We start from the raw sequence: 13,968 nt of genomic DNA on the forward strand, positions 1-13,968 counted from the left end.
AGCACTTATAGTTTTGTATCAAGATATAGTGTATCGCCCTGGCCAGTTTGGCTCAGCGGTTAGAGCATTGGCCTGCGGTCCAGAGAGACCCAGGTTCGGTTCCCGCTAAGGGCACGTACCTCGGTTGCAGTTTGTCCCCGGCCCTGGTTGGTCATGTGGGTGGCAGCCACTCGATGTGTCCCTTTCACGTCGATGTTTCTCTCTCTCTTTCTCTTCCTCTCTCCCTCCCACTCTATCTGAACAAAAAAATGGAAAAATGTCCTCAGGTGAGGATAAAAAAATTAATTAAAAAAAAATGTTTAAAAAAAAAAAAAAGATATAGTGTATCAAGTATAGTGATTGATAGGTAGAAAGATAGATGTAGACAGTGATAGAGATAGATATAGATAAAGGTAGACAGAGATATGGAGAGAGAGAGAGAGAGAGAGAGAGAGAGAGAGAGAGAGAGAGATAGATGATAAATAGATGGATAGATGGATGATATAGATTTGTCTTTGACTTGCTTTTTTTCCAGACTGATATTTGATATTTTAAAAACACAGCTTGGACCCTATCCTCCAAATCCGTCACTCTCCAGAACCAGTGTCCACTCCATAGCTACAGGCCATTGTTCCTATGACCCCTTTAGCCTCTCTTCCCCACCTCCTGATACTATCCCACTGGCCTCTGTGTGCTCTCTCACTACACGTGCGAGTCTGGTGCCCACCTGCCTTCACTGACCTGTGCTTGTCAGAAGTAATGTTAGCCCTGTGTCCACATCTGCCCCCACTGAGAGTACATTGGGTGTCCACTCAGACCTGCTTTTACAGGAACTCTTGGTGGGGAGAATGGGGAAGGGGTGCTTGACAATGGTAGAGACTGAGGGGTGAGGGGGTGCTAATTATGTCAGGGTAGTCTGAGAAGGTGGCATTTAAGCCAAGTACTCAATGACAGGAAGATGAGGGGAGCATGGTCTAGTGGAGAAGACAGTAAGTGCAAAGGCCCTGCGGTGGGCCCTGAGGTGCTTAGTGTGACTTGGGCACTGTGGCTAGAATGTGAGAGGGATGCAGAATCTAAGCAGGGCTCACTGAAGTATCTCCAAGAGTTGCATCCAGAGCAGATTATCAACCACAACGCCACTGACATTAGAATCGAAGCCAGCTGTAGAGGAATTGGTGGAATCCATTCAAGGGATGAAGCCAGGAGGGAGCAGGGGAGGCTGCACATTCAGACCAGAGGATAGAGGGGTCCTGAAAGGGTATCCCTTTGCTCCATTATCCCCCAAATAATTCTGGAGCAACCACCTTTGTGCACCTGGATTCTAGATGCCAGAGAAACACAACAGAGAACCGGACCAAGAAAGTTCTTACCGCCTTGGAGAGACAGACCAAAAGAAAGATGTGTGTTTGTCAGGTCCTGCTAAGAGTGACAGAGAAAAATGCAGCTGGAGAGGGAGTCAGATGGGGGTAGAGGGGTGTATTTTAGGGGATCCACAGGGTTGAGGTGGGGGTAATCTGGAGAGGGAAGAGTCTTCTAGGAAGTGGAACAGCAAGTGCCAAGGCCCTGAGGTCAGAGCATGTCCCTATTCCAGGAAGTGGTAAAAAGAGAAGTGGTAAGAGCAAGGGGAGAGGGGAGGCGGGGCAGGGTACACAGGTGCCAAAGGAGGCACTCAACCATGGGATTAACGTTGCTGTTGGGAAGCAAGGCAGGACTGGAGGGGGAGAGAGGCTCTGAGCCAAGTCCTGGTCTACCCTCACAGAAAATCAGCAGAACAGAATTTCTCTGGGCACATGGAAGGAGAACAGCTTACTCAGAATCCCAGAGACGACCAGAGAATCCACAAATTTCATTACACGCACTGCACAAAACCTGGTTTATTTTAATCACGTGCTTTTGCATACTTTTTAATTTAAAAAAATATGTAGAAAATGTTGCCCTGGCCGGTTTGGCTCAGCAGTTAGAGCATTGGCCCGCAGACCAGAGAGACCCGGGTTCGGTTCCTGCTAAGGGCACATACCTTCCTTGCAGTTTGTCTCCGGCCCCAGTTGGGGTTGTGTAGGTGACGACCAGTCAATGTGTCTCTCTCACATTGATGTTTCTCTCTCTCTCTTCCTTACCCTCTCCTTCCCACTCTATCTGAAGATTAATGCAAAAATGTCCTCGGGTGAGGATAAAAATATATAGAGAGAGAAAATGTTAACACTTTAAGGCTTTATAAAAATGGTATCACTAGTATCCCATTTTTCTGAAGACAAATATAGGCATAGAGAAATCAACAGAAAAAAGACTTAATGGATAGTGACTCTCCAGGCAGAGGTATTACTGGAGAGTGTAATTGTTTTCTTTGTGCTTTTTAGTATTTTCCAACTTTTCTATAAAGACTACATATTACAGTAAGATAATAAATATAATTTTGTGTGATTAAAAAAAAAAAAGACAGGAAGCATAGATCACCCCTAAAACACTCCTGTACTAGCCACATGAAGAAACAAATGTTAACATTTGGTCCTAATTGGTTCTGATAATCTCTTTTTTCCTTTTATGTGAAATAAAACAGTAGGTATTGATTTGAAACCCCTTTTCCAAACCCCTTGTCCTTGAACCCCAATTCCATTCCCCTTCCTGTCTCCCCAGAAAGCAACCACTGCCCTGAACCTGTAGTGAGGTCTCTGTTTCCTGTATTTACATTAGACCACAGATATGTTAAAAGGAAGTTTATATTTGCTCTGCTGGTAAAATAACTAACCAGGCTTTTTTTTTTTTTTTTTTTTTTAAACTAACCAGGTTTTTAAGCAAAACTGCAAAGAGTACATAAATTATAAAATGGAAAGAGATGACCCACCCCACCCCAAAAAAGGAGAGTAATTAATAGGTAGAATATAAATGTCTCCAGCAGGGTGGATTTTCCTGTCTGTCCTGCCCACTGCTGTGTCAGCCAGTACGGGGCAAACAGTGGGTGCCTAATATATGTTGAAAACATTTTTCAGTTTTTTGGATTATACCCATTTTCAAAGTAAATTGTTTTAATTTGGAATATTTTAGATTTACAGAAAAGTTGCCAAAAATAGTACAAAGTGCTTCCATATGCTCCTGTTTCCCCTATAGGCATGGCCACTTGTAACTGCGGAGAAATTATGTTTCTCGGTTGTGTTACAATTCAGGAAACTGCAGGCTTTATTTGGGTGTCACGAGTTTGGGCACCAATGCCCCCTTTCTGGCTCAGGATCCCATATTTCACTGTGTCCTCATATCTGCTGGGTCTCATCCAGTCCATGACACCTCCTCAGACTTTTTTCTTTTTCATGACTGGGGCATTTTTGCAGAGCACTGATCGGGTCTTCTGTAGGACATCCTTCATTTGGGGTGTAATGAGGTACCCTTCTCACTACCTGATATCAAGCAGCCTTAACCACTATGATGTTAGCCAGGACCATCTGGTTAAGGTGGTGTCTGCCAGGTGTCTCCACTGGAAAGTTCCTATCTTTTGCTTTTCCATACTTTATTCACTGGATGAGAGTCAATAACTCTTTTGAGCCCTGTCCACACTCCAAAGGAGGCTGGGAGGGTTGAGCTCTAGCTCCTAGAGAGGACTTTCAACTTACATGATTTGGAATTCTTTCTAAAGATTTGACTCTTTTGCCCTCACACCCATTTTAAAAACCAGGAAACAGGTTGAAGACTTCTTCACTAGAGCGTGGCCCAGCCCAGGGTGAGTCCCCACCCAGCGCTGGATCTGGGCTGTGGTGCCCCAAGTGTGAAGGCAGGAGGCGACTCTGGGCCTACATAGAGATAAGGGGGGAAATCGGGTCCCCCAGTCGTTGTGTACGCGCCGCCCTCTGAGGCGCTTACCCCATTTCACAGATGCAGCGCGGGTGGCGGAGCGGGATTCCGGGGCGGGGCGAGCCGGGCGGGGCTGGGAGCGCTGGGCCCCAGAGGTCACCTGGGCGGTCCCCGGCCCGCGGGCAAGGTGGGTGGGCCGCTGCCACCCGAAAGCGGGGCAACCCCCGACTGCCAGCGCCCCGCACTTCTGCAGCTCGGCTCCCTGGGGGCCTGGCATCGCCCTCGACCCCGGGCCCCCGCCAACCGCAGGTGAGACCGGCCCTGCAGGTGTAGACGTGCTGGCCTCCTCCCATGGGAGGGGTCTCCCCGTGTCCTCGTGACCCGCTTCCTGTTTGCCTGGGCTGCTGCGAGAGACAACCAGCCCGAGCCGGGTGACCCAGGCGTTGAATGAGGGGCCCCTATGCACCCTGGCAGGGGACGGCGTGGGGACCTGCGTGAGTGTACAAGGGACCAATCAGGCTGGAAGAGAGAGGCTGGGAGGCAGGGAGGTGAGCGGCAGGTCCGACGGGCCACACGTGCAGGGCGCCAGGCGCCCGTCAGAGACTGGAGTCACTCGGAGAGCCTACCAGCAGCTGTTGAGGGTGTGAGGGTCAAAGGTCTGTGGTCACATGCGAGTGTCATCAGCTGCCTTCTGCCTGGGTTCCTCTCTCAGGAGTGGGGGTGGAGAGGAGGGGAAGGTGTGGGCAGGACTTCCTGGAAAAGGGAGACCCTGCTGTTTGGGGGAGGGGTATGACCCTGGGACACAAACTCAGATATTGTCAGACACCACACACACCATACACACAACTCACGTTAGAGACACAATGCAGACACACAACACGACCCAGACATAAAACAGGGACCCCCCCAAGTCATCATCCCACACAGTTTCAGTTGAGAATTAAGGTGCAGTCACAGACACATGGGCCTTGCTGGTCCAGAGTACACAAGACTCCCAGGCACACAGCAGACTTGTGACCAGGCAGGCACGCTTGGCTACACAAAGAAAGCAGCTCAGGCACATCCAGACACAGGCAGATAAACACGTCCTTGAAGAACATGGGCACACAAGATGTGTCTGGCTGGGGCATACACAGCAGCAGATAACGGCACCCTGGGCCCACAGCACAGACAGGCTCATTCCGGCAGAGGCTGTGAGGTAGGCAGGGCTGCATTCTGGTGCCAGACCCTCACCCCAATCCACTGTTAACTGGCTGGGGAACTCCAAGGCTCACATGACCTAAGGGGAAGGCTTCTGAAACAATCCTCGGAGAAACTGCATCATCCTCACTAATGATCCGTTCCACCCCAGAGAATAAAGGCTCAGTGACCCTTGCCAGCTCTGCCCTGTAACCCACCTGCCCCTTGGAGCGCCCAGCTGACTGGCTTGTGCCTCCATCAGGGTGAGTGCTGGGTCTGGGATGAGGGAGGGCAGAATGGGCCTGCATGGCCACCCTTCCTGACCCCTGCTGGACCCCACCCACCTGCTCACCTTTCCAGCCAGCTTTGCTCTGCAGTCCTGGGAACTACAGCACCACCAGGGGGGTTCCCCGCTGGGCCAGAGCAGGACAAGTGGGTGTCTTAAGAGCCTACTGACCATGCCTCTACCCCAGGCCCCCAGATGTTTGTCTCTCCCCTCCCAGATGAACACAAGGACAGTGCTGCTCATCCTGCAAACCTCGCTGGTGCTGCCCCTGGCTGATGGCGCTGCCCCTGTCCTGCGCTTTGTGGCTGTGGGTGACTGGGGAGGAGTCCCCAATGCCCCGTTCTACACAGCCCGGGAGACAGCCAATGCCAAGGAGATTGCCAGGACTGCGAAGATCCTAGGCACAGACTTCATCCTGTCGCTGGGGGACAATTTCTACTTCACTGGTGTGCAGAATGCCAATGACAAGAGGTTCCAGGTGTGTGCCCTGGAGTGGGGGTGGGGGACATGTGGACAAGCCACTCAACCTTTTGACTCTGAAGAAGGCAGAGGAAAGCCGACACTTGTGGGGACTTGGAGCTCTCAGTGTCTCTCTTGTTCCCAGCTCCTGACTTGGTGGGAGCATGGGGGTGCCTGTGTGACCCTGGGGTGGGGGTGCCTTTCTGTCTGCTGCAGGAGACCTTTGAAGATGTGTTCTCTGCTCCCTCCCTCCGCAATGTGCCCTGGTACGTGCTGGCTGGCAACCATGACCATCTGGGCAACCTCTCAGCACAAATCGCTTACTCCAAGATCTCCAAGCGCTGGTGAGCCTGCTCCCCACTCATCCCCCAAACCTCACTCAGGTAGACAGAGGGGCCCATTGGCCTGAGCTAACCCTGGGGCCTCTCCACCCAACATGTGTGCATACCATCTCTATCCCCTCCATAGGAACTTCCCCAGCCCTTACTACCGCCTGCACTTCAAGATCCCACAGTCCAATGTGACCGTAGCCATCTTCATGCTGGACACAGTGACACTGTGTGGCAACTCCGATGACTTCCTCAGTCAGCAGCCACAGAAGCCCCGTGACCCAAACATGGCCCGTACGCAGCTGTCCTGGCTCAAGAAGCAGCTGGCAGCAGCCAAGGAGGATTATGTGCTGGTGGCTGGTCACTACCCAGTGTGGTCCATTGCTGAGCATGGGCCCACCCACTGCCTGGTCCGTAAACTGCAGCCACTGCTGGCCACGTACAAGGTCACCGCCTACCTGAGTGGCCACGACCACAACCTGCAGGTGAGGGGCCTGCAGGTGGAGTGGAGTGGGGAGCCAGATAAGGGGTCACATGGCACATGGGGATCCTCCTGCTGTTTGGGGGGTCTCCCAAATGTTACTCTCCCTCAAACTCTATGCTCTTTAACCAGGAAAATAGCCCAAAGTTCCCTGAAAGCCATCATAATAGCTACCAGTTGCCAGTAGCTTACTCAGTGCAGACTTGTGAAGTAGGATCAGTACACTCCTACAGGGGGGGAAACTGAGGCCCAAAGAGGGTTTACATTCCCTGCCCAAGGTGATTTGAGACTCTGGACTCACGACAGGTGGGCAGAAAGCCCATGGTCAGTCTCACTGAGGGGCTGGGGGCTCCACTGACCTTGAGTCCTCCATCCACAGTACCTTCAGGATGAGAACGGCATTGGCTACATACTGAGTGGAGCTGGGAACTTCATGGACCCCTCGAGGAGGCACTTTCGCAAGGTTCCCAGCGGCTACTTACGCTTCCACTACGGGGTTGAGAACTCATTGGGCGGCTTCACCTACGTGGAGATCAGCCCCAAAGAGATGAGCATCACTTATATCGAGGCCTCTGGCAAGTCCCTCTTCAAGACCAGGCTGCCAAGGCAAGCCAGGCTTGAGCGTTTGTGAGGGGCCTGAGGCTGGGACCCCCACCTCTTAGCAGGACTTCTCAGGGGCCTACGGTCCTGCTGAGCAGGAAGGAGAACCACACATGCTCTTGAAACTGACATCCTTCTGCCACTGCCAAATATTCAATAAAAGAATAGATGCGCCCTGGCTGGTATGGCTTTGTTGGTCGAGCGTCATCCCATGCGCCAAAAGATTGCTAATTCAATTCCCAGTTGGGGCACATGCCCAGGTTGCAGGCTCAGTCCCTGGTGGGGAGCAAGCAGGAGGCGGCCAATCAATGTTTCTCTCTCACATAGATGTTTCTCTGTCTCTCTCTCTCTCCCCCCTCTAAAAAAATCAATAAAAAGCTATTTTTTAATCAATAAAAACATTTTTTAAAAAAAGAATAGATGCAAGACTGCAAGTGTATCACAAGTGTCCCTTTGCTCACCTCTCTGGCAAGTTGCATCACATGGATTCTAGAGTGTCTGGCTTCCCTGCTTGCTGGCCTGCACCTCCAGCTCTTAACCCCATCCACAACCAGCTGGCCCCATACATGGATATGATTTTAAGGAAAGATCAATATGGTGTGCCATTCCCTCCTCCCTCTTCTCCCACAGGCATGCATCTCCTAAACTCTAAGGGACCCCACAACACTTGCAAACAGGGGAGCAGTGGGCAGCAGCAGCTTGTCCCAGGCTAACCCCCTGAACCTGTCCCCAAGTCCCCTTTTCTCTGACTTCCCAGAGAGCCAAAGCAGCTCCTAGGCTCTCCTGTTGCTTCTATCCTCAGACTTTTCTTGTTTCACTGTCCTGAAGCATTTGCTTCAGCCAATAAATTCTTGCTTGCTTTGCTGCAAAAAAAAAAAAAAAAAAGACCAAACAGAAAAAAGGGTATAACATACCAGCCTTCCTCTCCCAGCCCACCTCCCTAGAGAAACCACCATCATCATTTTCTTTCCTTCTACAATTGATGCCTCCATCATAAAAACATCCTTTCTTTCTATGAAGGAACACAATAGCCACACAGTTCAACACGTGTTCATTCTAGTTAACCACAACTGTTCTTTCTACTTAACCACAACTCAACCGTTCATTACAGAACACAATTTTGTTAATTTCCGCACGAAATTGCTAACAAGGTCACATGGCTCTAAAATCTCAAGTTTATAGGAAGGTGAACTCTCTCACCCACCTCCCTGTCTCTCCCTCCCTGTCTCCTAAAAAGAAATCATTTTTTATAAATGTTTTGTTTCCCTCCATATTCTCTGCAAATAAAAGCAAACGTGAATTTTCCCTCCCTTTTTACTGTCTACACCTTGCTTTTTGGGGTTTCTTTGTTTTTTCACACCAACTTTATTTAGGTGTAATTGACACATTTAAAATGTACAGTTCCATAGTTTTTTTTTACATTTTATTTATTTATTTTAATCTTTATAGTTGAAAGTGTTGCAGATGTTCCCCCTTTATTCCTCCATTGACCTCCTCCTCCCCACTCACACACTCCTCCTGCCTTCCCCACACTATTGTCTTCATCCATTGGTTATACATATATGCACAGAAGTTCTTTGGTTTATCTCTTCCCACCCCTATGCCTCTCCTGTGAGGTTTGTAGTATGTCAGTTCCAGGCGTTTTGACAAAGACACACACCCACAAAGCTCTACCACAATTAAGATACAAGTATAGCCCGGCCGGTGTGGCTCAGTGGTTGAGCATCGACCCATGCACCAGGAGATCACCGCTTTGATTCCTGGTCAGGGCACATGCCCAGGTTGTGAGCCAAATCCCCAGTGCGGGGCATGCAGGAGGCGGCCAATCAATGTTCTCTCTCATTGGTATTTCTATCTCTCTCTTCCTCTCCCTTCCTCTCTTTTTAAAATCAATAAAGAAAATAAATAAATACCTTGGCTGGTTAGAGCGTCAACCCACAGACCAGAGAGGCCCAGGTTCAGTTCCCGCTAAGGGCACATATACCTCAATTGCAGTGTGTCCCCAGGCCCGGTTGGGGTTGTGTGGGTGGCAACCACTCAATGTGTCTCTCTCACATCAACGTTTCTCTCTCTCTCTCTTCCTCTCTCCCTCCCACTCTATCTGAAGATAAGGCAAAAATGTCCTTGGGTGAAGATTTAAAAAAAATAAAGAGAATAAACAAATAAATAAAAAGATAGAGGTATAAGCATGTCCTGCACCCCCAAAGGTGCTCTCTGCTCTTTCCCATTCCTGCCTGTTATACCTAGAGATCTGCCTATCTGCTCTCAGTGGTTTCTGGCTCTTTCTGGGGCTATAGAGGCCTCACCATGTGCCCGACCCACTGCCTATCTAACCAGCCCTCTCCTAAGGGTTACCAGGATTGCTTCCAATGCTATCTTCAAACAGTAATGCAATAAATGACCCTGTCCCTGTTTCCTACATGGGCAGATGTGTTTGTAGGATAAACAAGATACATTCCAAAGAGCAGGACTGCCATTCTCTTTAACAGCCACAGTGATTCCACCTATGTCACCGGCTCCTTGCTGAGGACCGCTGACATCTTCTCCAGTCTTTTCCTTTTGCTAACATACGTACAGAACTGTATGCATCCCTGGACCCACACTTTTGTACATCTGTGCAAGTATGTGCGTAGAAAAACTTTCAGAAGCATTATTTCAGGGCCTGTTTCTTTTTTCTTTTTTAAGAGGATTTTAAAATTTTTATTGATTGATTTTAGAGAGAGAGAAACATCAATTTGTTGTTCCACTTATGTATGTATTCATTGGTTGCTTCTGGCTTGTGCCCTGACCCGAGATCAAACCCGTAACCTTGGCGTACCAGCAACGCTTTAACCAACTGAGCTACCTGGCCAGGGTTCAGGGCCTGTTTCTTATGATGAATGCTGAAAGCAGAATGTGCATCCTGAGCTGAAAGCTGCGAGACACCCAGTTCCCCTCTGGGGAGAGTTGAATAACACCTACCCACAGGCACCTGAGCCATCTAGCACCAGGCGAGTCACAGAAACCTCTCCCTTGGCCTGCCCTCGACTACTGCTTCAGCTGCTACAGGGCAGGGACTGCCAGCCCAGCTGAGTGAAGTGAAATAGCCTGGAAAAAATGTAACTGAGGTTACTGCTAGGGAGCAGAACTTGAAGGAGTACTTTCCATTCCCTAGAGATGTCCATATTGTCAAATTTGTTATAACGTGCATTTGTTACTGCTAAAATTAAGCAAAGCTATCTTACCCAAAGACCAGGCCTGATTTCCTTCCAATTGATGTTTACCTGACTGGCATTACTACCAGCCAAGCTCTATGCCACAGAAACACCATCACTTCTAATCCCGACCCATGAGAGAAGGGCCATAACCAACCTTGCTTCTCAAAGGACAGTACAGAAACAGAACAGATTAAGTGCCCAAGGTCATGCCCAGGAAGTGGCAGACTCTTAATCTTAACCACAACAGTCAAGTCTGGCCTGTGTGGCTCAGTGGTTGAGCATCAACCCATGCAGCAAGAGGTCACCAGTTCGATTCCTGGTCAGGGCACATGCCTGGGTTGTGGGTCCGGTCGCCAGTGGGGGGCATGCAGGAGGCAGCCAATCAGTGTTCTCTCATCAATGTTTCTATCTCTCTTTCCCTCTCACTACCTCTCTCTCTAAAATCAATAAAGGGGAAAAAAAAACAAAAAACCCACAACAGTCAAGGCAGCTCACAGCCACCCAGACTCTTCCTAATGACTCAGAGGCTCTGGGCAGGAAGGGGTCTGAATCAGAGGTCAGTCCAATGTCCCTGCTGGCAGGGCCTAAACCGTGGAATTAGCCCAATGTCCTGGTTCACAGGGCCCAGAGCTTGGAAAGGAGAAGTGATACATCAAAGCTGACTCAGGGAATGAGTGGCAGGAAAAGGGCTGGTCCCCTCCACCACAACGACCAAGCACTTGGACCAAGTCCTGTGTCAGATAGCTGGGGACACCAAAAAGAATAAAACAGAGTAGACATTCGCTCTCAGAGAGCTTCTGTACGGTTTGGGGGAACAACACCAACCAGCCATTGTTAGAAAGATGGCTTCTAAACTGCAAAGAACAAGATGACAAAATTCCTCAAGGCCAATTGCAGGGATTCATCTCTTCTCACTCTTCTCAAGCAACCACATTTGTTTCAATCATCACGGGTAGTATCATGTCCCCGCTCTACTTTTCACACTAAAGAATGAGCACCAGCACCCTCAAGCAGCAAGTAGTTTGTCCCCAGATAATCTGGCCACACCTACCTCCTCACTAGCTTCCAAAGCTAAGAGTCATGAATAAGAAGATAAAAGACCTGTCTTACCAAACAGCGAAATGCACTGTCATCAAAACAGCACAACATTGGCTACAGGAAACCACCCAGAGAGAATCCAGAAAGAAACTCAAGAACACAGGAAAATGTGATGTAGGTTGCAGGTTATATTGTAACTTCACAGAAAAGGTATAATTTGCCTTGTTGATTTGCCCAGAAGACAGAGTCTGAACCCTACTTCTAACCATATACAAGAATAAATTCCAGAAGGATCATACATTTCAGTGTAAAAATAAAACAGAGTAGATGAAAATGAGTATCCCCACAAAGATCTGAATTAGATGACTCATTGTAATTCTAGTCATCATTGGTCCCAAACTGGAAACAACCCAAATGTACATCAATAGCTGAAAGAATAAACAAGCTGAATTTTCCTCATAATGGACTACAACTCAAAAAAAGAAAGAAACAAACTACTGATAGATACAACATAGACTCGAGGGTAGTAAGTTGAGTAAAAGACACTAAACTCAAAAGACTACATATTGCATTACTGTTTTGTGTTTTTTATTTTTCTTATTTTATTTATTTATTTATTTTTGTTACAGATGTTTCTCCTTTTTCTCCCATTGACACCCTCCTCCCCCTTCCTCCCTACCCTGTCCCCAGCTTTGTTGTCCATGTCCATTGGTTATGTATACATTTATATAAGTTCTGTGGTTTATCCCCTCCACATTCTGGAGATTGTCACTCTGTACCCTACTTCCACGTCTCTGGGACTACCCTGTTCTTCAGACTGTTATGTTCATTATATTCCACAAATAAGTGAGATCATATGATACTTGTCTTTCTCTGTTTGGCTTGTTTTGCTTAGGATAATACTTTCCAGATCCCTCCATGTCATCTCAAAGGATAAGAGATTGTTCTTTCTTATAGCTGCATAGTACTCCATTGTGTATATGTACCACAGCTTTTTTATCCATTCGTCTACTGGTGGACATTTGGGCTGTTTCCAGATCTTAGCTATTGTAAATAGTACAGCCTCTTTAATAAATGGTGTTGGGAAAATTGGACAGCCCCATGCAAAAAAAAGAAACTAGATGATCAACTTACACCATACACAAAAATAAACTCAAAATGGATAAAAAAAAAAACAAACTTAAATGTGACTCTTGAATCCATAAAAATTCTAAAAGAAAATGTAGGCAACAAAATTTCAGCATCACCTGCAGCAGAATTTTCACTGATACAGCACCTAAGGCAACACAAACAAAGGAGAAAATGAACACATGGGACTACATCAAACTCAAAAGCTTCTGCACAGCAACAGAAACAACCACCAAAATGGAAAGGGATCCCACTATATGGGAGAGCATAATTGCCAATGATACATCAGATAAGGGGTTAAGTTCTAAAATATATAGAGTACTTATACAGATAAACGAAAGGAAGACAAAGAACCCAATTAAAAAATGGGCAGAGGAACTAAATAGACGCCTCTCCAAACAGGACATACAAATGGCTAAGAGACAAATGAAGAAATGCTCAACATCACTAATAATCAGAGAGATGAAAATTAAAACAATAATAAGGTATCAACTCATACCTGCCAGAATGGCTGCCATCAACAAATCATCAAACAACAAGTGTTGGTGAGGCTGTGCAGAAAAGGGGACTCTAGTACACTGCTGGTGGGAATGCAGACTGGAGCGGCCACTATGGAAAACACTATGGTGTTACCTCAAAAAATTAAAAATCGAATTGCCATTTGACCCAGTGATCCCACTTCTAGGAATATACCCAAAGAAGCCTGAAACACCAATCAGAAAGAATATATGTACCCTATGTGGTGTGTTTTTTTAATCCTCACCTGAGGATATTTTTACATTTATCTTCAGACAAAGTGGGAGGGAGAGAGGAAGAGAGAAACATCAATGTGAGAGAGACACATCCAGTGGTTGCCACCCCCACAACCCCAACGAGGGCCGGGACAAACCACAACCGAGGTCCGTGTCCTTGACTGGAATCAAACCCAGGACTCTTTGGTCCACGGGTCGATGCTCTAACTGCTGAGCAAAACTGGCCAGAGCCATATTGTATTACTGTTTATGTAATTGTCTGAAAAATACAAAGCTATAGGAACTGAAAACAGATCAGCTGGTGGCAGGGCTGGGGGCAGGGAAGGAATTGACTACAAAGAAATGGGAGGAAACTTCTTGGGGTGATGAAAACATTCACTATTGTGGTGATAGTTTCACGGGTATATGCATACGTCAAGACATAAAATTTCATAGTTTAAATCATTCAGTTTATTGTCTATCGATTATATCTAAATAAAGAAGTGAAACCCTGGCCAGTTTGGCTCAGCGGTTAGAGCATTGGCCTGCAGACCAGAGAGTTCCAGGTTCGGTTCCTGCTAGGGTCACATACTTTGGTTACAGTTTGTCCCCAGCCCAGGTTGGTGTCATATGGGTGGCAACTAGTCCATGTGTCTCTCCCACATTGATGTTTCTCTCTCTTCCCCCTTCTCTCCCTCCTGCTCTATCTGAAGATAAATGCAAAAGTGTCCTCACTTTTAATCCAGGTGAGGATTAAAATAAATAAGTAAATAAATAAATG

At 47.6% G+C, this 13,968-nt stretch overlaps 1 protein-coding gene across 4 annotated transcripts; it reads left to right on the top strand.

Annotated features, from left to right (window-relative positions):
* The first annotated feature begins 3,946 nt into the window (after positions 1 to 3,946).
* Positions 3,947 to 7,294, top strand: ACP5 (acid phosphatase 5, tartrate resistant). 4 transcript variants are annotated; one of them, XM_036240999.1, is made up of 6 exons: positions 3,947 to 4,068; positions 5,111 to 5,201; positions 5,442 to 5,702; positions 5,900 to 6,027; positions 6,152 to 6,497; positions 6,873 to 7,294. In XM_036240999.1, the coding sequence occupies exons 3-6, from the start codon at positions 5,442 to 5,444 to the stop codon at positions 7,122 to 7,124; spliced, it is 987 nt and encodes a 328-aa protein (XP_036096892.1). In that variant the 5' UTR covers positions 3,947 to 4,068; positions 5,111 to 5,201; the 3' UTR covers positions 7,125 to 7,294. The 4 variants fall into 4 exon arrangements, with proteins under 4 accessions (XP_036096892.1, XP_036096890.1, XP_036096893.1 ...); XM_036240997.1 differs by lacking the exon at positions 3,947 to 4,068 and adding an exon at positions 4,075 to 4,253; XM_036241000.1 differs by lacking the exon at positions 3,947 to 4,068 and adding an exon at positions 4,317 to 4,415.
* Positions 7,295 to 13,968: the final 6,674 nt, after the last annotated feature.

The sequence above is a fragment of the Molossus molossus genome, unplaced genomic scaffold, assembly GCF_014108415.1.
Source record: "Molossus molossus isolate mMolMol1 unplaced genomic scaffold, mMolMol1.p scaffold_m16_p_4, whole genome shotgun sequence".
Lineage (NCBI taxonomy): Eukaryota > Metazoa > Chordata > Mammalia > Chiroptera > Molossidae > Molossus > Molossus molossus.